The sequence below is a fragment of the Passer domesticus genome, chromosome 6 (assembly GCF_036417665.1).
Source record: "Passer domesticus isolate bPasDom1 chromosome 6, bPasDom1.hap1, whole genome shotgun sequence".
NCBI lineage: Eukaryota > Metazoa > Chordata > Aves > Passeriformes > Passeridae > Passer > Passer domesticus.
Genome location: NC_087479.1, coordinates 56,467,704 through 56,492,810, shown reverse-complemented (window position 1 = coordinate 56,492,810; position 25,107 = coordinate 56,467,704). Strand labels below are relative to the sequence as shown.

General features: G+C 36.9%; 1 protein-coding gene across 3 annotated transcripts in view; it reads left to right on the top strand.

Annotated features, from left to right (window-relative positions):
• ELP4 (elongator acetyltransferase complex subunit 4) overlaps positions 1-25,107 on the top strand; it is a 135,343-nt gene that overhangs the window by 46,933 nt on the left and 63,303 nt on the right. For all 3 annotated transcript variants that reach the window (XM_064426005.1, XM_064426004.1, XM_064426003.1), the window contains exons 8-9: positions 11,752-11,860; positions 14,544-14,650. In XM_064426005.1, coding sequence (XP_064282075.1) covers positions 11,752-11,860; positions 14,544-14,650 — 216 coding nt within the window. The remainder of the gene's footprint in view (positions 1-11,751; positions 11,861-14,543; positions 14,651-25,107) is intronic.

Sequence of the window (25,107 nt, the reverse complement as noted above, 5' to 3'; positions counted from 1 at the left end):
TGTACATATGTATGTTTTTGAAATTGTTTTCTTTTCTGTATTTTGCCAAATACTTTGCAGGTTGTAATGTGACAGTGGGTTCACAAATTGACTCTACCTGCTTTCTTTCTTTTTCAGAAAGTTTAATTTTGCCTTTACCTTTCATATATTATCCTTTTTTTATGGCTGGTGAGACATTAAAATGATCCTCCCTATTTCATGTTTCCTGTATTCTGGTTTGTAGTTTTTTCTCCTGCTGCCTCCTTAATCTGTTTCTAAACAGTCCCTTACCTTTTTAGATAGTACAGCAATGCTATTATTGTTTGTTCACTTCCCCTCCATTCTCGTGTCTGGTTTGACTCTTCACTGATTGCAGAGCATTAAACAGTGATTTTGTTCTTGATGTTTTTCTCTATGTGATACACGTGCACCAGTGTGGCTCTTATTTCAGCAATTCATTGTCTTAGATTTAATAACTTGAATTGCATTTATCCAAAGATAATGCTCATTAATCCAGCCTGGTGGGACAGTTCATGATGTCCTGTAAGGCTGTGTTTTGGTAAAAGACACAAGTTTGCAAAAAAAGTCTGTCTGTGTGTGGAGTTTTTCCAGAGTAACTGGAAAAAAAATTGTAGTCCACTAAATTACACAGATTTTGGGAGTTTTATTGATGAAACTTCTATGGCAAACAATGCATGAAGAAAAAAAGAAAATTCTCTTTTCTCAACCACAAAAATTAGAATACACTATTCTGGAAGAGGGTTTCAAGAAAATGACACAAAAAACTTATCCAGTTATGAATTTTATTCAGGTGGTGTGTGACAAGTTTTACTTGATTGATATTTTCTACTGATTGAACATCCTCTTATCTTACACTGTCTGTCAGGTAATAAATATTGAGCTACTTACAAGTGTGATTTAAATAGTTGATGGAAGGTTATTTTTCAAGTCTTCCTACTGCTTCTTGAAAATGCATTGTGCCTAAGAAATCATATGGTACATTTGAAAAGGGAAAATTACTTCCATTTTTTAAATCTAGCATTGATCAAGGAGGGCAGACTGAAGAGGCATTTCATTTGTTGTTACAATTTCCAAGTTTAAGGAATATTGTAAAAGCAAGTCAGAATTCTTTTTCTGTGTTTTGATAATCAATGCATTTAAATACCTAAATTTAGAAAAAGAATTATTGTGCAATTGTGTGAATGAAAGGACTTTAATGTTACTGCACTATAATGGAAAAGTCCTGAATTAGAATTTAAAATATTTTCCCGTTGTATTTTTTTCTTTAATGACTAGAAATCATTGGTAATTCCAAGAACATCTTCCCCTCAAAATACTAAATAATGTGTTTTTTATTCTATTCCTGTCCTTCCCAATTTTGTATCACTGAAGTAGCAGTAGATTTTTCTGAGTGGATTATTGTATTCAATGGGGAACACATAGCACTTGTTAAAGCCATCCTTTATTTTGAACTCAAAACTGATATTACTGATAAGGACTAAAAACCATATTAGTCAGCACATACCAAGGGAAATTAATTGACTAATGAAAAGTCAGTATGAATAAGTCTTCTTACAGAGCCTGTCCTCAGAGTCTGAAGTTCTGTTTAGCAAGGTACTTTCATTATTTCATCCAGTAGGTTAAAAAATTAATTTCCTACAATATTAATGTTTTGAATTCACCCAAGTGTAGAAGTTACTGTAGGTTTCAGTGTAGAAAAATTCAGAAACAAACCTCTGCACATCCCAAGCCTTTTGTGCTCACACTGGGTAATTCAGCAGCTAAACTCAAAGTCAAGAATCCATTGCTAATATAGGATTATAAGATGTGAACTCCTATAGCTGGTGAATTTCTCACGGTTTGAAATCTTTATTCCTATGACAAGAACTAAGAGTGATTGCCTACCTTAGAGCTCTCACTTCTGAGAGTTCAGTGGTGTAAAGTGCTGAATAACCTCCAAATGTATTTGATGAGGTAGCTGCACAAAGATTTGTTTTGAGATCCAACAGCATGTGGGTTTTATCTCATAATTAAGGCAGCTTTCAAATTTCTCTGCAAAATACAAACCATGAAAATGAAATTGTCTTAATATTTTTCTGTATTGTTTTTTTACATGCTTTTTAATGTTGCATGTTGGTTTTTGTTGTATATGAGACATAGATTTTAACAGCTGTAGAAATAAGTGTCAAGAACCATAAGTTTATGACAGGTATTTTGGGTTATCCACGTAGTTTTAGAGTATGAGTATTTTTGGTTTTTAGACATCCATAAAGGCATCTTTAAAATTCTGACTGAGTAGGAAGCTCAAGGAAGTGTCCTATTCAAAATTTAATTTGGGAAACAGTATATTTTTCATTTCTCTTATTGCTGCTGTATTTGCTAATCAAGCTGTAGAAGAAATAAAAGTCTTTTGTGGTTTCACAAAATCAGGTTTCGGTAGCCAACAGGCTGTGTTTGAGCACTACCACTTCTGATTTGGTAACAACTACCCATTTCAAAAACAAATACAATATACACCTGAAGCATGTTTTTGTCCCCACATATTAGCAGTCTGTTAACCAAATTAACTATATTGTGGTGAACAGTCACGCTGTTTGTTGAAGTGGAATGCTTGAAAAGGTCTTGTCATTTTAATAAATTTTCCTTGTTAGAAGGACACTATATACACATCCTCCCCATCTCTCTTTAATAAAAAACCTCTTTCCCAAAATCCATAAGTTAAACTGGAGAAGTGCACAAAACATAGCAATTTTATTTTACATTTCATGCGCATAAACTGAGAATTGGCCTGTGAAAATCAGGTAAGAGTTAGAACCAAATCTTTGAACTACAGCATTAGAGCTAAACAGTTAAATAATATCCCATCACAGTATGGAGATAGTCATCTGTTCAAGCATATGGAATCTTTTGGCTACTGGACTAAGCAGTTAATATAATGCCCAGTGTCCAGACATGGACACAACTGTTATGGAAGCAGAAGGGAGGAGGCTCATGTATTGAGCCCATTTGGACACTGATAAGTCAAGATTAAAAGAGTGACTTCAAATAATACAGGGCAAAGGAGTTACTGCTTTAAGCAAGTCATTCTTTTAGAAAATGCAAAGTAGCATATTTTTTCCAAAGCTTTTTTTTTTTTTTTTTTTGCTTAAATTCAGGTTCTTGAGGGGAAAAAAAAAAGCTCTGTGACTAGTATTAAATCTAGGTTTTAACTGCTCTGTTTCAGAATCAGAACAAAGAACAAAATATTTGTGTAAAACTATTTTATGTGTAAATTCTTGCATATGTATTTCCATCTTAAGTGATTTTCACAGAACCAAATATTGAGCTTCTATGCAATGTGTGCTTAGGAACATCTTGATGGAAACTTTTGATGTTGTTTAAAAATCCTGAAATTTTGGGATCCAGTTCTACCTCTTTTTGTTTAGACATTCTCTATTAATTAGAATATAATCATAATAAAAAAGAATACTGCATCTTTAATGATGTTTTTGTGCCTGTGTAGTTAAGCTTTAATGCTAGGGGGAAAAAAAAAAAGATTAAATTAGCCTTGTAACCTCTTTCTCTTCCAGACTGATGATGGAAAATAAAAGCTCTTAGCCACAGAATGTAACACTTAGAATTAATATTTAATTAGACCAGCAAATTGTACACCGTGGCTGAAAGCTTCCAAAGAGTTGTTAGTGCCACAATTGACCTACAAGTTTAATAATAACTCACTTCTAGGAGCAAGTGCCAGTTCAGCATAGTGGAGCCACTGTAAGAAAGTCCTGGGAGATTAAAATCAGCAAACCAAATGGCAGGCGAGGATTCCTGGGATGGAGCCTTCTGGAAAGCTGGGAGCTGGAGTAGCTTTGCAGCCAGGATTCAGATGAGAACAGTGGGCAAAAAAAGCTGATCCCTCCTGTTCTGGGAGCTTCTGGTTGTAGGCCAAAATCTTCGAACAGATTTTTTCCTAAATGTTCTTACTGCAGCTATTAATTTCTATCACACATCAAGTCATGAATGGCTTATCTTCATCTTTTAATTCGGTTTTAATACGAACATTGTCACTGAATTCACTGGTCGTGGATTTTACTCGTGGAAGAAGGATACATTTTTGGTATCATCTGTCATTTAGTATGTTTGTATTGCAGAAAGTTTAATTTTATAGTATCTTACTGCTGCATAAAGGGGTCCTTGTTAGAGTAAGACATGACAAGCAATTTGTGGTAATATTATGAAATGGGTAAATTAAATATTAAACGAGTATACATTGTAAAATATAATATTTTGAAGGTTAAATAGCCTAATCTTGCTTTTCATTTTACGAAGAATTAAAATATAAAGCCAGGAACTCTCCATTAGACATCCATCCGAGCCTTAATTCTGTGGCAAATTATTCTAGTGAAATAGGGCACCATAAGTTCAAAAATGTGCAAGCACACAGCAACAGACTGAGGAAGGAGCACTCTGCATTATTTATTGGCTGGATCCTAAATAATTAAAGAAATGCCTACTCATTAGTTAAAAATTAAAGCAGGGAGGCCCTTGCCAGCAGAGGGAGCAGTCATGTCTTGCCTTGGGTCCCCTTCGTTTCCAGCCCACCCATCATTTCCACCCTTCCTCTCCTTATTGCCCAGCCAGTTTCCCATCTGGACCCAGCTCTGCCAGCCTGCTCCTGATGACAGCCTATAATTTTGTGCTGGATAAGGGATTAGTTTTTTAAGTGGTTTTTATATTTCAGAATCTTGCCACTTGGTTATCAGCACCAGTTAGGTGTTCCTTTTGATGCTTGTGTGCTATTCATTGAAGTAATAGTGCAGGTTCTTTTTGGTCACCTGGGAATAAAATGAGATTCACTGTTTTAAGAATTGAAGTTGCAATGACTGTCAGCCTTTCTAAATTGGTAAGAAAACTGCAATGACATGTTTTTTTCAGGAAAATGGCAACAAAAGGAACTCCAGAACCTTTTTCTTGTGATGAATGACTCCCAATGGAGTCAGAGGATTTTAGTTATGCCAGTTGGTTTCAAATATGTAATTTTGGCAGTTTTGCTGTGGCTCTTTTGTCATATGACTCACTCTTCAGACTGCTTTTGCATCTCTGTTTTATACTGCACTACGACCAACTTGTAGCATGGCATATTTTCTGTGTTCAGTTCTCTAGAGGAATCTGCTCAAATGATCAGCTCCTTTTTTTCAGTGTTTAAAGACAAGAAATAACCTATAGATTTCTAATTTTATGCTTTTATAACAGTGAGACAATCTCATTAGTGAAAACCAGATAATATTGAGGGGAGGTGCTGGGCTCATCTTAGCCCACATCTTGTACTGATTTCTTCATTCTTGTACTGATTTCTTTCTTTCCTGCATGGAAGAAGGGCTCAATGAGATTTATTTCATCTCCTCAGTGCAGCAGGACTTGTGCAAGAGCCCCATGCCCCAGAGCCACTCACAGTCACCTGCAGCCTGTGCTTTCAGTCACAGAATGCAGAGGAAAGAGAAGAGAGAAGCCCTGGACAGGGTTCAGCTCAAAAAGTGTCACCCTTAAACACTTCTGTCTCCTCTTTCAGCCAGATTTCATAATAATAAGATTTTAACCACGTATTTTAATAATAACAGGATTTGCAGCACCCAGCATTCTAGGCTTCCACTCCCACACCATCTTCATGATGTTTTGCTGCTACCCAAAAGCACCTCCTGAACCAAAGAAAGGCTGAGCTGGGCTCCCAGCTCACTCTTGACTGCCTTTTGGCTTTGGCCAGCTCACAGGCACCTTTGTGCTCCCTACTGACTTGTAAATAAAGAATGCAGCCCTTGCCTGTCTTTTGTGGAGCACTTGGAGATCAACAGATGGAACTTTTGATTTAAACTGCTAGACTTGCTTCAATTTATTTTTTTTTTAGGCTGCATCAGCAACTGTTACTGGCTTGCTTAATTTATCTGTGTTTAGTGAGCTCTCATTTCACTGGTGGCCCTTAGGTCTGCCCTTCAGTGGCAGAATAGACATATTTGTGATTTTGTAAGGTGCCAGGGTTTGCTGGCCTTAGATGCTTTCATAGCTCAAGAAATACCTAAGTCCATCTTCAGTGAAGATCCAAAGTTTGTTTTTTGGTGTTGGGTTGGGTTGGGTTTTTTTTGTTTAATTGTATAATATTTAGCTTTTATTTCTTGGCTCGTTATTCTTCCTGAAAATATATCAAAATTAACTGTATACAGTGTCATCCACCTTCATCTGACATTCTATGGTAATATACAGAGTTCCCACAGCAGAGATAACTATCAAGGTAAATGTTATTAAAAGCAACCTTAAGAGAACAACCAAAATCTGGAATTAATTTGTTGTGCAACATATTGACCACCAGATGCTTTGTTACTCTCTTCCCATTTTTATGAGTATGTTTCATCTCATTGCCTCATTGTCCTTTCTTTGCTTCTGCAACTTGTACAAAATTTTTCAAAGATATTCTTTACTGCTTTAAATTAGCTAATGCAACTAGCTATGTTATTTAGCTATTATAATATTACATATTAATATTATATATATATGAGATATATAATATATATTAAAATTAATATATTATATATTACTATATATAACATGTATATATATTGTATATTTTATATATATATAGATAATTACTATATTATATAATAATATTATTTTACCTATAAACAAATCAATCAAAATCAGTGTTTCTCTTGTTTCAGCCATACAGGATATTATACCTAAGTTTTATTATAGTCAGTAGGGTTCTTTAAAGGCAAAAGAGGATTCCTAATCAGTCAGAATCCCCAAGTGTGGATTTCTCATCACTGAAGGCACTGTACTTTGTAGCAAATTCTCTCAGTTTATTTCTTTAGTCTTCCAGCAAACACATGACATTTGTTTTCTTGTGAGATTGGTACAGATTTCTGCACACCAAAATTTGTTAATGTAATTTTATATTTCCGTAGCATGAGTGTACATTCATTTTAGATCCAAAATTCAACATTCAGTTAGGAAATTTACTGTGTGCAAACACACCTAATCAGTTTGGAGTTAGAAGACATATAGAATTTTATAGTTTACAGTTTTTATTAATTATCAAATAACACTTTTTGGCAGAGCAGTTGTTAGTAATTTATTTTGGGTATTTGTGAATAATAATAATACTTAATACATTGAATCCTACTATTATCATATTATTATTTGTGAATGTTAATCATAATAAGTACACAAACTGGATCTCTCTGTAAAACTAGTACAAGGGGCTGTTGCCTAACTTCTTTTACCAAAAGAAGATGTATGGGTAATTGTGAAACTTTTTTGAGCTGTAATTATTAACAAATGGTCATAAATATTTGAGCCATGTTTCTTAATAATTTATATTTCCAGTGTAAAATCCTTTGGAGATGAAGTAATAATGACAAGTGGTAAATATTCATGTATTTTGCAGTCATTACCACATTGTTGTGTGATAATCTCTCAAAAATATCAAGGATTATTTCATTTATTGAAAATCCAGCCACTGTTACATTTTAGTTCAGTGTGGCTGTCACCATTATGGTGCTAAGCTTACTTCAGCTTTATGACAAAATGTAATAGATTAAAAAAAAAAAAAAAAAACCAACCAAAAAACCAACTTTTTAGCTTTTCTTGAAACTTCACCCACCAAAATTTGCTTTAATTTCATAAGATTCATATTATTTGGCATGAACTTTCTTGGTGTTTATTATTGAGACCTTCTTTCAAATGAAGTGTCAGGATTTCTGGATTCACCTGTTGGTAACAACAGAGATTGTTGCCTGCAATTAAAATTTTACCTGGGCTTGGGCGGAGTGTCTGAATTCCTCCTTGGATACTTTGCTGCCATACAAAATACTTAAACTGGGTTTTGTCCCAGTACAAACAATCTTTGCAAGTAGTGTTTTAGGTGGTGAAATTTAACTAGGATTCAATGTATTAATTCTTAATTAAATGGTTTAAAATAAAACCAGTGAGAGGATTATATTACCAGAATGTAAAGATACAGAAGTAGCCCTCTAACAAAATATAGGCATAATGTCTCTCTGAAATGTGCTCTTAAAAGACCTTATTTTCAATGCAGTATGTGAGTCCATATTAAAATAATTTTAATGTACTAATCAGAATAAAAAGGCAAATAAATGCAAAAAGCCCATGTAATTAAACTATTTATATAGGTGGTAATTGTATCTTATTGTAGATCTTTATTTTCCTTTTAAATTTTGAGCTTGTTTAAATGTACTATCTACAAGAGTTGAGGCTATCCTAAGAAAAATTTCCATTCTCTGACTTTACTTGCGCAGTGCAAGGACTGAGATTTAAATATTTTCATTACAGAAATGTTGTGAGGTTTTTAATTTTTTAGAAATTGACAAAAGGAGAGGACGGATTTTGGGTGTTAGAAAAATTTTGACAGGAAATCAGAGTAGAAAAGACAGATTTTTTCCCTAATATGGAATCCAGATGAACCAAGATTGATTTGATTAATAGTAGTAATGATAAAATTGTGGTGCATTAGGAACTCAATCCCGTAGAAACACACAATATTAATTTCAGTGTGTAAGTTTGAGCATACAGGCTGTGCATGAATTTGTGTTGTTGGAGTGCCATGCTTTGTACTCAAACACAGAACACAATACATTTTAAACAGCTTTTCTTGTAAATAAATATTTTTAAACGTGCACAAATTACTGAAAGCTATGTACCTTCTGAAAATAAATTAGTAAGACAAAGCAATCTTTTTCCATAATTGCCCTTCCCCAAAGCTGCCTAAACATGTGTGCAGCTCCCATTTCCAGAGCCAGCTCTCTACGTGGATTTTCTTGACATGTTTTGAAAGTACACTTTGGTTGAACCCAAATATTGCGAGTTTGCACTTAAAAGAAAATGTCTGTCTCAAACAGTAGCACAAAGTAAGATAAGAATGGATGCCCAGCCCAGCCTGCACAACAGGACTGCTACCATGTTGTTAGAATAATTATATTTTGGCTGAACTAACTAATTTAGAAAAACTGCAGCACATCTAGCAAGACTGAAAACTTTCCAAGACTGGTTTTTTGGGTTGTTTGGTTTTGGTTTTCTTCATTTTTAATATAATTTAAAACAATACCTCTTCTAGCTGCCAACAAACTCTTTCCCTGAATCTCACCATTCCTGGCTTCCCTCCTAACCATGTCCTGGCTCCCCTCCAGAGCTGCCAAGTTTATGCCAGAAGCAGGAGGTATATTTGTATGGGGCTGGAGGAAGATCTGGAGCTCTGTTAAATTTTCCAGCCCAGATGGGGCAACATGATTTGTGTGTTTATGTCAGTGTGCCATACATCACAACTATCTGTGTGCTGACGTCAGCTTTGATTGGGCATTAATGTGCTGAGCACTGCAAACTGCAAAATACATGATAGATACAGATCTATGGCAACAATGCCACATAAGCAAATGTCTGTTTGGTGTGCCCATTCACTGTGCAAAATATTTCCCGAGATACACTGCATTAAGCCAGGGGAATATTTTGACACACCTCAAAAGCAAAAACAAAATCAGCGTGGGCAAAGAGAGCACCAGTTATGAAAACAAACCCTTTTGGAGGAGGAGCTGAAACCCAACATATTAGGCAGATATTGAGGTGCTGTCCCTCACTTGAATCTTAATTTTGAACTAAAACCAAATAGGAGGATGCTATTCTTATGATTTGCAGGGCTGTCAGTGATGGGGATATGTTGCTGATGGTTGAGCACCATTCTTTCCATGGTTTTTGTAGCCCATTGTTATCAAAACTGGCGAGCAAAAACATCAACAGACAGCAAATGTTTTTTTTTCCAAAGGATTGGATATTTTTTCTGTATCAGGAGTTTAGCTTTCTTTCCAGGAATCATCAGTTTTTAGTTATTTATATAAAAGTTCTGTGTTTCTTACTTACACAAATAGAATTCAGCAGCCTCCTGCAGAACTGACAAAAGATGACATTTTCTGGTCTGTGGGATTACAGAGGTCACTGACTACTTTAGATTTAGATTTTTACCATCTTTATGTGATTGCCCCCATGAAATAAAGATTCCATTAACATGTAATACATTGTCTCTCTCTTCCTAGAAGAGGAAATGATTTGCAAGCCAGCTTTACAATTTCAGGGGCAGATACAATAGCAAGGTGTAGGGATTGGTGGGTGGGCAGTGTCCTTTTACCTCACATCACTTCTGTTATTCCTCAGAAAGGAAATTCTGTAGGATGACACCACTTTATCATTATCCATGGTTAGGTTTGTGGGTAAAATGGAAGCTCCCTGATTCCACAGGGATGGATGCTCTTGGCCTGTGCACAAGAGGCTTTGGAAAGAGACCCCTCCCCAGGATTTGATGCCATCTGGCCCAGAAGGTGGGGAAGGGAGGGGGTGTGAAGGTACCATGGGACCTGTGGGTTTAGGGCTGGTAACCTGAGCAGATTGGGCTGTTCCAGACAGACCACAACTTCATGTAGAGGTCAGAAAACAGAATTCAGTTTATTCTTTGACAGGAGCAAGAGATTTTCATCTTTGGTGTCTGCTCCGTGGCTATAAAATAATGGTTATTGAAATGTGGAAGTAGTTGGGAGGTTGATCACCATTTTAGCAAACCTGAATGTCAGTACAATGCATGGACTATTGTAACATATCTGGGGATGCTTTAGTCCCTCTGCTCCTAATTGATAAACTGTTATTATGTAATAGTTTACCAGTATTTAAATTGACCTTTCAGAATAAGCAGAAGTCATATAGTTTATGAAAGAAGTGCAAAATGTACAAAATACTCTAAACTTAATAAAAAATACAAAACTATAACCTGGAGCTGCAGAGTTAATTCCTTATAATTGTAATGGGTATTTTGAGGTGATTAGTCTTGATACCCCTGAAGGTTTGATAAATGTAGCACCTACAACCACCAAGAACAAGAGTATTATCCCAGCTGACCAGGTACCTTTAAGACAACTATTTCTTATCTTCAAGAAATATTTTGATTTTTACCACAGAAATGTTTCTTTTTTTTTTCCCCTCATTAAATGCTGACATCATCAAAGCATTTGAGAACATTTTTTATGACTTACCTCCGAAGATCTGTGTTGTGACCTTTGAATGTCTCTTTCTGCTATATAAAATTGAGTAAAGAAAACCACATGGAGAACAGATTATTTAAGGCACTTTGCAGTACATTGTAGAACAAGACATAAGGCAGCACTTAAAAATCACAAATGTATTGAGAAATGGTAATGCTGCTTGAAGCTTTAGAGCCATATGTTGTGCAGAGAGAAACTTTTAGGGGGAAAAATGCGAAGAAATTAGCACTGAGTTTTCCATGTTCCACTGATAGCCAAAATGAATAATTATGTGGGTTCTGCTTGCTCAAAATATTAGAGATGATATGTCTAAGTGTATTAAAAACCAAGGTTTTCAGAACCCAAACAAAAACGGGCATCAGACTCACAGCAGAAATCAATGAGAGATAAGCCTAACACATGGCTTGTAAATATTGCTGATGTGAGCAAATGCTTGTTAGGAAGATTTAGGGAAATGTTAATTTAGTGCTAAGTTAGCCCTTTCATGCTTTATCCTTGTCAAATATTTGTTTTCTTTAGACACATACTTGAAGTTTTTTTGTTTTTTTTTTTTAAGAAAAAAAGCCTTCTAACATAATTTCCAAGTATTGATGACCTATTTTCCCCCCCCCAGTTTGTCACTGAGAAGACCAAGGCTTGCTCGATGCACATTAATTACCTTTTTCATCACGTAAGATGTGTATTTTGTTTCCATGTCTTACAGAATAAAGCAATTATGGAACGTGTAACAAACTTGTCAGATATGGTGGTTGGTCTTGAATCATTTATTGGCTCTGAGAGAGAAACCAATCCATTGTACAAGGATTACCACGGTGAGTTCCATCTTCAGCAAGGCAAAAAGTCTGCCCTGGGTGTTTCTAGGGCGCTTAGCAGCTCACCCTCCAATTGGGTATCTGCTCTAAAGCAGCGTTTGATTTCATTTTGGAATTATACCTCTTAAATGTTTCCCCTTGCCTAAGCAGCCTTGAGTTAGGGAAATTTTCAGCAGAAGTGCATTAAGGCTGCAAAGGAAACATGGCAACTCCTTGCATGTTGTCAAGCTGCATTACTGAGGCATGGCTCAATCAGATGTACATCTCACCAGGCAGCCTTTGGGGAATTCACATGCAGGGGAGGCTTGGCAATCATCTGACCAGCGAGCTGAACTTGTCATGAAATCAATACTTTCTGATCTGCCAAGCTGTAAATTGAGAACACGGGAAAACATGTCTTTTAGTTAGTAAGGTGAATAAACTGCTGAATTATGTGCTGGGTAGACTTTGTCTGAAAAATAATGTTCTGTTTTGGCAGCTGTAGGTTACAGCGCTTGCACTTTTAAGGAAATGAATGCGGGCACGTAAAATATGAAACTGATTTTGGTAAAAAGTCATGTAGCCTTTCAAGTGTTTTATCTTCAAAATGGGTAATGCTGCTTAATCTTGCATTTTGTTTCCCAAGGATTTTTATCAGCTGTTGCGGCAGAACTATTTAAATTTTAAAAATCATATTAGAAGTTGTGCACAGCCAAAGCAGCCAATAACAGTTTTAGCTAATCCAGAGCAGTGCTCAGACTGTGCATAAATTACAGCTTTAATTATTGTGATATTACTGTAGTTCTATGGAAACCTTTAGCTGAAAGTAAACTGCTTATCTGAAATCTGCTGTAAACACATGACAGTGGCAGTTTTCCCCAGCAGAATGTATGGAGTATGCTGAAAAAAAGCAAAGACGGTGTTGAAACACCACTGTGTGTATGCAAGCTGTAATTAATAAATCAGAAAAAAATCTTTCTGACTGTGAAAGTAGTGCACATTGCATTATCTGAAAAAAAAGGTGAATGAAAAAGAAACCGTGAACAAAAGCTGGAATAATTTGCCTAATTATTTTTCCAACTGTATAATTGTGATATGGCCTTTGTTTATGCTAACATAATTCTGTCAATTTAATACTCCTTTTTTCATTACTGAGGAGATCTTTAGGACAATTTGTGTTTTAGCAGTTATTTCCTGGTTTCCTCTAAAACCGTACGCTAAGCCTTTTCTGGTGCTGTTTAATACAAATTATGTGCCAATATTCATAGCTTTTGAGATTTGCACAACCTTAATTTGACAGTCTGAAAAGAGGTATTTCTAATGACTATAACTTCGTGGATTCTTTTTGCCTAAGAATGTATTTAAAGGTATTTATTTGCTGCAGATGATGACAGATTTTGACATTACTCTGGAGAAGTTTGATTACGTTATTGCATTATTTAATGAGTCCTCCTTAATAATTTTATTAAGCTGCCTGCAAATTTAAATATTTGAAAAGCCACAAAGAAACAAAAGAATTATATAGATGACCCCTAAATAAAATTTCTAGGGTACTGTATATAAGCAACCCTGTGTAATACCGGCTGTTCCTATATGTACTCAATTAGATTTTGTACTCAAAACCTGACAAATAAATCTTCTAATTCACTGGCAGGGATAGAGGTTTAAAACTGTAATAACACTTCTGTAATATTATTGAGAATTTTTGTAATTAGTGCCCATAAAAATTCTGCTTTTTAAAGTATTTCAATTTTAGGAAACTTCCTGTAAAAGAAAAAAATAAATGCCTGAAAAAATACTTGCCTTATTTTAAAAAAGGGGTTTAATGTTGGGATTTTCTCACAGCTGCCGTTTTGAAGTCAACTCTTTTCTAAATGTTCAGTATTTCCATTTAGAGGCTGGCTTTATGAATAGCAAATATAGGCCAGTAATTGAGAAGCCCTGTAGAATTTTCCTGGTTATCAGACGTAGAAAATCACCCTTAGGTTGTTCGGAGACTATATTAGGCTGCACAAAAACCATCCAGCGTCCTTGTCAGAAAAAATCAGCCTGAGTTGCAGCTGACAGAACACAGAGCTTGCAGTGCACCTAGTGCTGTTAAAAACATCTGAGCAGCTCCAGAAACCTCCTGCAGGAGGAAAATTTCTTTCTTCTGGGGTGGCACGGGGGTTAAAAATTATTAAAAAGCGTCACCTGAACCGGGATTCCCCAGAAATTTTTTTTTCAAGGCACGGAAGGAAGGAGTTCTCATTAGAGCTTCAGTGGTTATCAGTAACCCATAAGCCTTGTTTTGCTGGCTGCTTACTGGTGCATTTAATAAAATAAAGATCACTCCGTGGTGCCGTGGGCAGCGTGCAAGGTGATAGCCACATTTGCTTACTGTAAATACAAGGGGAAATCACACACAAACCGGCTGTAGTTTTGACAAGTATTAAGATGGCTCTTTACATCTGTACTCCTGTACCCAAGTGCAATTAGTTTTCCTCGCACAAGGATTTGTGTTTATCTTATTCTGCTTGATTACTTGAGCATAATCGCGCCGTTTGCTTCATTGCTCCTGGTAGTAAGCTCCAGTTTAAAAAGGGGAGGATGAGTGTGTGTAAATATACAGAATTCTGCTGTAAGACTCTAATTTATGCATCTGGATGACAGCGTTTCCTTAAATTATTTTTTTCCCCCCTCCTTTACTCTTTCTTTCCACAAGGTTTGGTTCATGTACATCAGATTCCTCGGCTTAATAGCTTGATCTGTGATGTGTCAGACACGAAGGACCTTGCTTTTAGATTAAAAAGGAAGCAGTTCACCATCGAGGTAAGAGAAAACGTTGTTTCACTGTTTAGAACCCAAAAGGTGGAGCTAATCCCATCTCTTCTCTTTCGTTTTGTTGAAATACATAAAATATGCATCAGATGATGTCAATTCATTTCGTTCTGGCTTTGCTGTTCGGAAGGGGTTTGTAAAATACTGTAATATGCCTTCTAATTAAAAATGTCTCGTTTGCTGCACTCAATCGGTCTGCTATAAATACTTTATTTTGGTTTAAAATGTACATAGAAAGTAGGCCACAACCTTCAATAACAAAGCATGACATGTTTCTAAGGATGTCAGGAGCATATTTAATTAAATGTTAATGACTTGCTCTTACTTGTGTTAGTGGGTGGGAAAGTAGCTACATGTTATTACCCCAGTAGAGGGATTTTAATGTATAATGTTGCCTAAAATTGTGTGTGGTATGGGGGATAAGTGTCCTTATCAGTATTCAGAAACCATTTTCTTTGCATTACTGAAATCACCTTTCGCTCTTTTATGTCATTTTAAACACAGTATCATTTACACTAATGTCCTTAAGTAAATTTCCTACTAAATTTAAACTTTTTTCTGTGACCTTTATGCAGACAGTCCTGATAGAAGGCAGTTATACAAAAGATGTATTTCATTTTAATCTTGCTAAAGAGCAAATGAACATAGCACTATTAAGCAATTAGAGCTGATGTATTTATTAACCAAGTAATGCTTAGAGATGGAAGATGGCTTTCAGGGTGATGCAATAGGCATCAGTACAGTCTGGGCAATTTTTTTTTTTTAACAAAGACATAAAACAGCCAAGCATCCCTGACAAACCATTTTGTTTAATCTCTTTTCAAATGAAAAGCTCTTAAGCAGGCCACTTGTCTTAACTGCTTGAAACCATAAAAAGAGAGAATTGCCACCAATAAATTAGCATATTTTTTACTCCATCACCAAATGCTGGTCAATGTGGCTTGGCACTGCTTTGGTGTTTGGGACTTCACCCTTAAGTGACCACTTTGGCCCTTATTTGACCCTCTGCCCTTTTTAGCTGGCCACTTGATAAGGTAACTTAAGGGTTCTCTCTCTTCACTGCCCCCTCCCCTTCACAATTGCAAGTAGCCCTAACCTATAAATCATTGAAAGGGCCCTATCAAGTGACAAATTAAGGTGCCCTCCTCCTAATTAATGGTCATCAATGTCTTTAATTATCTAATCCTATTGAGAGTAGTTAATAGTTAATCAGGCAGCCAGTTCTTCATGCAGGTCATCTCTGCGTGAGTGCTAGAAGTTTCTCAACTAGAGGTATCCTCTTCAGAAGCCACTTAAAGGCAAACACACGGAGGAGGGCTTTCTTCCCCAAGACAATTCCTTTATAAGGTTTGTCACTTTCCAGAGAATGCAGCGAGTGAAACCAGGCATGGTGAGGTGTTAAAGCATTTGAACAACTGCTTTTGAGCGGTACAGTAGAAACAAAACCCTTGGTAGTCTCTTTTTGGTTTTAAAACACAGATTTCTATCTCTTTCAGAGGTGTAGAGAAGCATGCACCCTCATTTCACAGCATAGTAAATGCTCATTTATTATAGCTGTGAATTGGGATGTTTGGGTGGTTTCTTGTCCCTGAGCCCGGTCTCAGAATACAATTTTCTCTTCCAGACGCATTTGAGATTCTAATCTGTAATGTAATTTGCAAGGAAAGAAAACTCTTAGCAGGAGGCTCTGTAAAAAGAATTGAATTAGCCATGGGACACTGGAAACAGGAGTGAAGTGCAACTCTTGAAACAACCTGTTGCCTCAGACATGCGTAGATGACCCACTTGTATAATTTCTGCCTTCGCTGCTCAGCTGCAGCCCCTTTTGAATAACTTCAGGTTTTGTTAGAGATATGCTTTCTGTAAGCTGAACTGACACAAACTATCCCTTTTTGAACGTGTTAGATCACTGTCCTACTGTGATCTTCCTGTACATGTTTCACTAATCTATAATACATATGTTTTTCTTCCTCATACTGTTAGGGAAAGCAGACTACAGAGAGGCTGGCTGGAGCAAGAAGGGCAGTAAGAAAATGGGAGCAAGGGAAAACTGAATTAGGAAAAGATGTGAATAAGGTTTTCTAAAATGGGTTTCTGCAATTAGAATGTGATGTGTCAGCAGTCAGTCAGCGCTGGTTCTGGGGGCAGAAGCCAAAAGCAGCTCAGCAGTGTGCATTGCAAGCACTGTGTATGCCTTTACAGAGTGCAGTGAGTTAGGACTTCAGTATGTAGCTTAAATATGAAATTAAAATGCATATTGAGTACCTTAGAGTTTTTGGAAAGGTTCTACGTACTTATATACACAATTTAGGATAAAAATGTTGACCTCGACTTGAAATGCTGCTTTAAAATCAAATTGCATAAGAAAAGCTAGAAACACAGAACCTGTGAATTATGGTGAAATTTCTTCCAAAAGGATTTTCATCACTAGACCGTTGTTTTTTTTAGCGTTGAAAACAAGAGCATGGGACATGGATTTTCTCATCTCTGGATTGCTCACCAGTTAAATAACTCCTTATAGTTTGGCCCTCATAGGTGGAAGACCTTGAATGTCAAATCTGTTTTATTATATAGCAGTTTTGTGGGTGGAACTCCACCTCCTTATAGCCTCTGGAATCTTTTAACTGTTTCAGTTTTCCTCATGTCTTCTTCCTCAAAATAACATTGACTGAAATGTTTTCCAAAGAGATTTTTTTTTTTAAATTCGGGATAGAAATGTTTTTTTTCATGAATATTCATGAGTGCTCATTGTCCATTTATAAATTATGAAGAGGAACCTTTCCAGGAAAACTTCCATGTTTATCTAAAAGGTGCAGTAGCTATTTCAAGCTTTCCCAAATCTTCACACGTTAGTTACCAGCAATATTCTCCTATATGCAGCATTATCAGAGATCCATCTTATGTGCATGGCACTTTAAAGGACACAATTTTGAAGTTAGCCTGTCTAATCCTATTTCTTCCCACTTTGGAATCTTAATTAGAAGGAGATAAAAACCATCATTTGACTAAATTATTGTCTCGAATCTGTAGCAAAAGGTATAATCCGCAATTGGGCCAATTAGTGTACCCCATAGTTAGCTATGCTGAGGCAGGAAACTTGATTAGATCTGACACCAGCCTAGTTCCCACTGTTGTTTTGCCAGGTATGATGGTCAGACTTCAAAGGGCTTGAGGCATCAGCAGGGCAAGGTTTGGAGGCCAGCTTAGGTCCGGTCGTTAATCTCTCTGCTAAAACCACAGCAGCCCTCGCACAAAACAAGCTTACACGACACAATCATGCGGTATTAAAGTTTGGGTTGAGTCATGCCAATTTGCCTTTGATTTTCTGATGATTGACTAAAAGATGGCTACATGACTAGACACATACTGAACGTTTACTGATTAGGTAAGTTCCCCAAATATTTGAAATATTTTTTGATTTCTCAGTTAAATGATATGACAACCCGCTCGTCTTAATGCGGCCGCTCAGCAGAGTTGTTCTTGAAGTGCTCTTTTTTGCTTGCTTTGTAGCTCTGAATGTAACTTTTATCAACATTTGAGAAATTTTGTAGGACCATTACGTTCATAGTTTTGACAGAACGTTATATTTGTTGTTCCAAAGCCTCCTGTGTCAAGACTTAAGGAATCTCTGCTTAAATTTGTTTTTTTCGCTGCTCCAAATTTCTACAGAAACATTGTTTATCTTTCTTATTTAGGTAGATGTTTAATTACTTGCCAAAAGGACATTTTCCCTTAATTATTTTCCACCTCACCATCGAGTAAAGCACTGTTCCATGGCTGTGATTACATAAGTGTTCCTTTCTTTTGCAGTCTGATTTGTTCAAATATTGCAGTAACAGTGACATGTTTCCATTCTGAGAAAAGCCTAAGGCTGCTTTAGTATTATTCCAAATGATTGAAATTGCCATCTTGCTGACTTTCCCTTGGGCAGCTTAGGGCCTGTTTACTTTTGTATTTGTTTCACATGTTCCCTCTGAGTTTGGCTGGCAGGACATCATTACCTGGTTTGACAAGACAGTTGGAGAAGATTCATATTTGATTAACTCCCTTTGTTATTGTCTGGACAACACAGACCTCTGAAATTATCTCTTTAAAATTAAAACTCCCAGTACATTCAGATAAACGCGTGCAAATAGGAAAGCTTGTGAGGGTGTTTTTTTAATTCCCTAGTTTTGCTTAATTTAAAAGTCTTCGAGTTACTGTCAATTATTAGAAGTATAAAGACAAAACTTTTTTCCTGGAAGTTTTTATATTATAGTTTGTCTAATAAATAGTTGTTGTGCAAATACATTTTTTTTATCAAAACACAAGTCACAGCAGCCAGTATTTTCTTTTAATTGGCTACACCACCTGTGCAGCCCACAATAAAAATCTTTAGAAGCTGGCTCAGTTTGGAGCCAAATGTCATATACTATTTAAAGAATTGCCACACAGCAAAAAACAAGTTCCAGAGCTTAATGTACAAGTTCAGAAGTTTCTTTCTGAGAAGTGTTTCCTAACAGGAGGGGAAGAAATGAGAGGAGTGCTGTGGCTGGTTTCTCAGACCAGGGCAGATGCAGTATGGCACTGTGGAGCACTCTGTATTTGATTTTCCCCATGGTAATTGCCAGAGTAAAAGCTTCTGTCTTTGGAAGGAAGCATAACCACCAAAACCTATAGCAACTGAGCCTATACAGAATTAAAAATAAACATATGATTCCAAAAGCATTCAAATAATGTCCTGTCTTCATCTGGCAGTAAAAGACTGTGAGAAAATTAATGATTGCCAAAATAAGAAATAATTACAACTCCAGGTATTCCTTGTGTCTGTTGTGTGTCCAACACTGCTTGTCTTAAACACTACACTGTGGTAAACTTCTTATTTGCAAAAGGGAGGTGCAAGTGGCCACTGTCAGGGGTTATTTACCAAAACAGGTGGGTGGGACAAGTCAGAGCTGGTGTCTGCAGTGCTTCAGTAAAACCACAGCACAGATCTGGTCCTAAGGGGCTCAGGAGCTGGCAGCATCACTGAGTGCCAGAACTGTGCTCCTGCAGATATTCTCTGAGTCATTTTTTATCTGGAGCAGGTATAGAAACAGTGGCTTAGGCTCTTTCTTCTGAAGGAACAAGTCAGCCCTGTCAGCAGCACGTATGGGATCAGCATGTATTTGAAATACAGTATATATTAAATCAGTATATATTTAAAATCCATGCCCTACTAACCTCTCAATTGAAGTGAGAACTAGAAAATGGCAATGAGAGCATCACTTCTTTTAGCTTCTCCCAAGAGAATTTGAGGCAGTGTTCATTAATGGTTGAAGACAATATAACCTTGATTATATTCCTCAGATGTTTCTAAAGTTGAGTAAATTTGTAAATAAATGCAGTTGAATTAATGAACTCTTTTTGGCCACTGTTAACAAAAGGAATAAGTGAACCTGGGAGCTGACAAAAGGCTTAATTATATGGTTAATTATAAATTTAGGTGAACTGGCTGTTCTAGAGCAAGCATTCAGTAAAATAAGGAAAATAAGCTAACATATGCTACAACATACATGTTGCCATACTGATCTATATGCCTTGATATTTATTAAAAACAGCTCTGCATTTTGAGATTGTCAAAACAGACAATGAGACAAGACTTGACCCTCACTTAGGGCCTTATGATATCAAAATAAACCTTCTTTTACCAAGCCAGCACTTGTGACTGCCTGGCTGCCCAGGACCTGTGGCAGGGATGGAAATTCCCTGGTTCTCCTGGTTCAGGGATGAGACAGAACTTTCCTGAAGTGTTACACGAAGGGTGTTTCTTCAACTGTCTCACCCCCATGTGTTTGAGAACACAGCCCCCCTTGGGGCTTGCATGGGATACCTTGAGCAGCTGCATCATACCTGGCAAGCTCTGTGCTGGATGTTCCTCTCCAGCTGGGGGGCTCCAGTGCAGGGAACTCTGCAAATAAAACTAAAATTTCCAACAGAGAGAGGCAAAAAACTGGAATAAAATTCAGCTGGAATTCATACCAGCAAAACCAGGCTTTTTGCATTGATTTTTCCTGTCCATTTCCCCCATTATATTCACCACTGGGTTATTTAGAAATAGTTCAAAAGACAATAATTATAATACTGTAACATTTTCTTAATCTAAAGTTAATAATACTGAAAAAAACAAAAAGAAAAAAAGAAAAAAAAAAGGTTCTCCTGCAAAACTAATTCTGTCATAATACCAAGCTCCATTTTGCATTATTTCACCTAGTAGCCAGTTCAGGTTCTCTTTACCTGGTATGGTGTACTTCACTGAATTGTTTTGTCAGATGCTGTCAAGCCAACCTACCATTGTTAAAGAAAATCAAACTAAATCATTTTGGCATGAGCCTTCCAGGAATAAGGCGCAGAATATGAAGGGTTTGATGAAATCAAGGATTTGATTTCAATATTGTAAAAGACTGCCTGTCAAAAATGTATTACATTCTTTCAAACAATTTTGAATAAATATACGTGTTTAAAATCATGACAGTACAATGTAGCTAAAGTTTTGGGAGAGTATTTTTAAATTATAATAACTTGAGGTGAAACAATACTTGGAGAGCTCCTATTTGAAAAGAAAAACTCTCTGAATCTTTATGGTACAGTGGACTGAAATCAAGTGATCCGTTTTATATAGTATATGGTATTTCAAAACACATATCCTGTACACATGTGGAAGAATTTAATTTGAAAATATCACCTTCTTGTTGTATACTGCTGACTCATGTAAATTCAATTATTAATTATTTGTCTGTAGGCAAATACAGGAAGATATTGTTAACTCTTAGGTTTCATAGGAAGATTTGTTATATCCTGAAATTTATTTAACAATTAATTTTATTTTATGGCTTGTATAACACTGTGATGTGAGAGTTCCATTCAGTTTTTCAAAACTTTAAACCTTGTAACACAGTGCAACTGCAGTTTCTTGTTAGCAAACAGAGCCCATTTAACGGGATTTGCTTAAACAAATAATTCTGGTGTTTAGAAATATTTATGCCACGTGCTGTTGCAAGGGAAGAACGTGCACCACAAAGTCATTAATGCTCTGGAAGGTCACTTGTGCATGTTGTAATGGGCTGCTCATTCTCAGGATCTGTGCTAAGGGTCAGTGTTGCAGCATGAAAGGGTTTGGCCTGTTCAGTCTGTAAATAAGTGGGTCGAATCCTCCTGTATTTGCCAGAAGAGTAAAGCAGCTGACATATTCCCACTTTCTAACTATTGGTAGACAGGTGGAATAAAGACATCTTTTGTGAAAATGTTGGTTCATAAGGATTAAAAAACTCTTTCTCTGCAAATCTCTGTAAAGGATTATGTTGTTCATTATTATATTATTCACTATTACATTATTCACTGGTTTAGACAATGGCCAGTGGGCATGACTTAGAAAGATATTGATGGTGAGTCTTTAAGAAGCTAAAAGAGTTAAGCCCCATGTTTATAGTAGTTCTCAGCAGGAACTGAGTGCCACTTCCATTAAATGCTCTTCAAAATATCACAACTTTTAATAAAATTAGGATATTTTCTACTTGTAGAATGTTCTCATTTCACAAAGAGTAACAAATCCAATCAGGCTGTTACATGGTAAAACACATCTCAGGTTTTCTGTATCTCTGTAAAGGCAGGAAGATTAAAATGCAAGCTGAGAGGAAGTCACATTTTCTCAGGCACAGGTGTACGGTGTACCTGAACCTTATTGCCGTGCCCTGAAGTTCAGTGCTCTTAGTGAAAGGAAGGGGAGGAAGAGGATTTTCCATGTCCAAGATGTGCATCCCTCTGGACCTCCTGGTCTCAGTGCGACTTGTTCTGCTTTTAATTATGATCTTTGGGTAGGAAGTGACTCAAAGTTCTCTCAGGAAACTGGAAGATATCCCCATCTAATACCTGTAAAGGGTTAAAATGGCATTTTGTAGGGAAGCAGACCAATGCTGCCAAACATTTGCCATGACCAGCAACACACTTAAATTTCCAATGTTTTATTGTAACTTTGGAAATTCAGGATTAAGTGTTAACTTTTCCAGTCTTTTGAAAATATTAATGGTTTGGGATGAACATAAATCTGTAAGGAAACCACAAATTTATAGTTAGTTTAATTTTTTCACCTCTACAGAAATTGTTTCATACCATTTTTCTGATCTATTTTTTTTACTGGTTCACAAAAAAACATTACCCTTTATTGAGCTTTTAACATACAGGAACATGGGTTTTAAAATTATTTTTATTGAGAGCAAGATAGTCATTATTCTTAATCTGAAAGAAAGTGCCAAAAGAGGACAGCAGGAAAAAAATAAACACACACTGCAAAGTACTGTAGCTGAAGGAAAAAGATGTTCTGTAATCATTGTGCAAATACTTCTTTTTGCTTTGGCTAAATTATGGAGTATTATTTGTAGCTAAATTCCAGAGTACATTTTATTCTTATATTTCTACCCAAGAGAATTGTGCAAAAAGTAGATTATCATAAGCAAAATGCGTGAGGACTACAGTGCCCAAAGTGTAAGTAAAGTTAGGTTTTGGTGATGCCATCTTTATTGCTCTCTTTCTCACAGTTGTTTTAGTCACGTGGTTTTTATATTTTTTGTATTTGGTTTTTCTCAGTTATATTTCATAGGGTTTTCAAAGGATTCTCTATCATACATAATGTAATTTAAAGTGTCTCATTGCATTTTGGAAACTTTTGAAATACCAAGTGAAGCTGTCTCCTAGAAGGAAAACATTATTTATTGCAGTTAAAGTGGTGTTTCTGGCCAGCTTAGCATTGACACCATATTATTTCCCTTCAAAATGAATAATATTACTGAATTAACTGTTCTGTTTCCTCCTTCCTTCTGAAGAAAGCAAGCAATAATTGTACAGTGTACAATAATGAGAGCTTTTTATTGCTGTCCATAAATGCATAAATAAATAAAGGGAATTTGCCTGCCAGCTTACACCAATCACAGACTGCTTGACTTTCAGAAAATAGCTGGTAGCACTTGCTGAAAGTAGCTCATTTTAAATGCCTCATTTCAGGTATTTAAGGTTTGAAATACCTGGTTTTAGCTTATGAAAACACAATCTATGGGCTTTTCATTTACTTTTTTCCTGTTTGAAGTCTGTTACAGCAAAAATTACTCAAGAATTCACTCTGGTGTTCACGTTTACAAAAGAATTGCTAAATGGACTTATTTTTTGTCTCATATTAAACCAGTAATCTTTGGGCAGTGTGTTTGCTTGAGTCTTGTTGAACAGTAAAAGCAGAAAGCAAAGGTAACCAACCAGTTTGCCATTTTTCAGTGGGAGGATGTGAGTACTGCACAAGAGAAATCCACTTCACCCTGCATCCAAAGCAGCACCTGCTATTCTCAAAATAACCTGATTGCTCAATATTTAAAGTTTTGAGATCTTTAGTAATCTTTGCTAAGGCCCTGTACCTCACTTTTTCTGGGAAGGACAGGGTTGTGTGAGACCCACATGTGAACATTTGAGGATGTGGCCACGGGAGCTGAGTTTTGAGGGGGTTTCTGAAGTCTCTGTGATGCACCTGAGATATCTGCCGGGCGTTTGAATATTTGTGAGCAAAGCATTCCCTGAGTTTGGGGAGGAGCTGCTCAGTGACTGCCTCACCCAGGCTGGCTCCTGGCTCTCCAGATGCAGCAGGGAGGAACTGGAGGTCAGAGGTGACCTTATCACACTGCACAGCTCCTGGAAGGTGGCTGTGCTCAGCTGGGGCTGGGCTCTTTCTCCAGGGACTGACAGAACCAGAGGACACCAGGAGCTGCACCAAGGGAAATTTAGGTTGGACATTAGGAAGAAGTTTTTCCAGAAAGGGTGATGAAGTTCTGGAATGTTCTGCCCGGGGAGGTGGTGCAGTCACCATCCCTGGGGGTGTTTAACAAAGCCTGGATGTGGCACTGGGTGCCAGGGTTCAGCTGAGCTGTTGGGGCTGGGTTGGACTCGATGGCCTTGAAGGTCTCTTCCATCCCAGTGATTCTGTGAATCCTGTGATTCTGTGAATTCTGTGCAGTTTGCAGATGCTTGGAGTCCAGGAGAGTTCTCAGTCAAGGATTGCTGTCCCAGGATAGCTCAGGGTTTGGGCATTCCCCCTTAGCTGCTTTCATCTGTGAGCCAGCACACGAGTGGAAGAACCAAGATGAACCAAGGCAAGCCTGCCCGTGGTTGTAGCCCCATTTTGGGTATCCAGTGTGTGATGTACAGGGTGATCACAACCCTGGCCTCTGGAGGTGCCAGATGTTATAACTGAGCAGCATTTTTTCTGTTTCTCTATGATGTGCAGTTATCCATTGGTTTCATCTCTTCTCTCTTGGATTTATTAGGGATCGAGTCATGTTTTGCTTGATTGATAAACCCTGCAGTCTCTGGAGGTTGAAATGTCTCAGGTCTGCAATCTAAAGCCCCTGAAAGCAGCATAGTAAACTTGCTAATCAAACACTTCTCACCTTCTG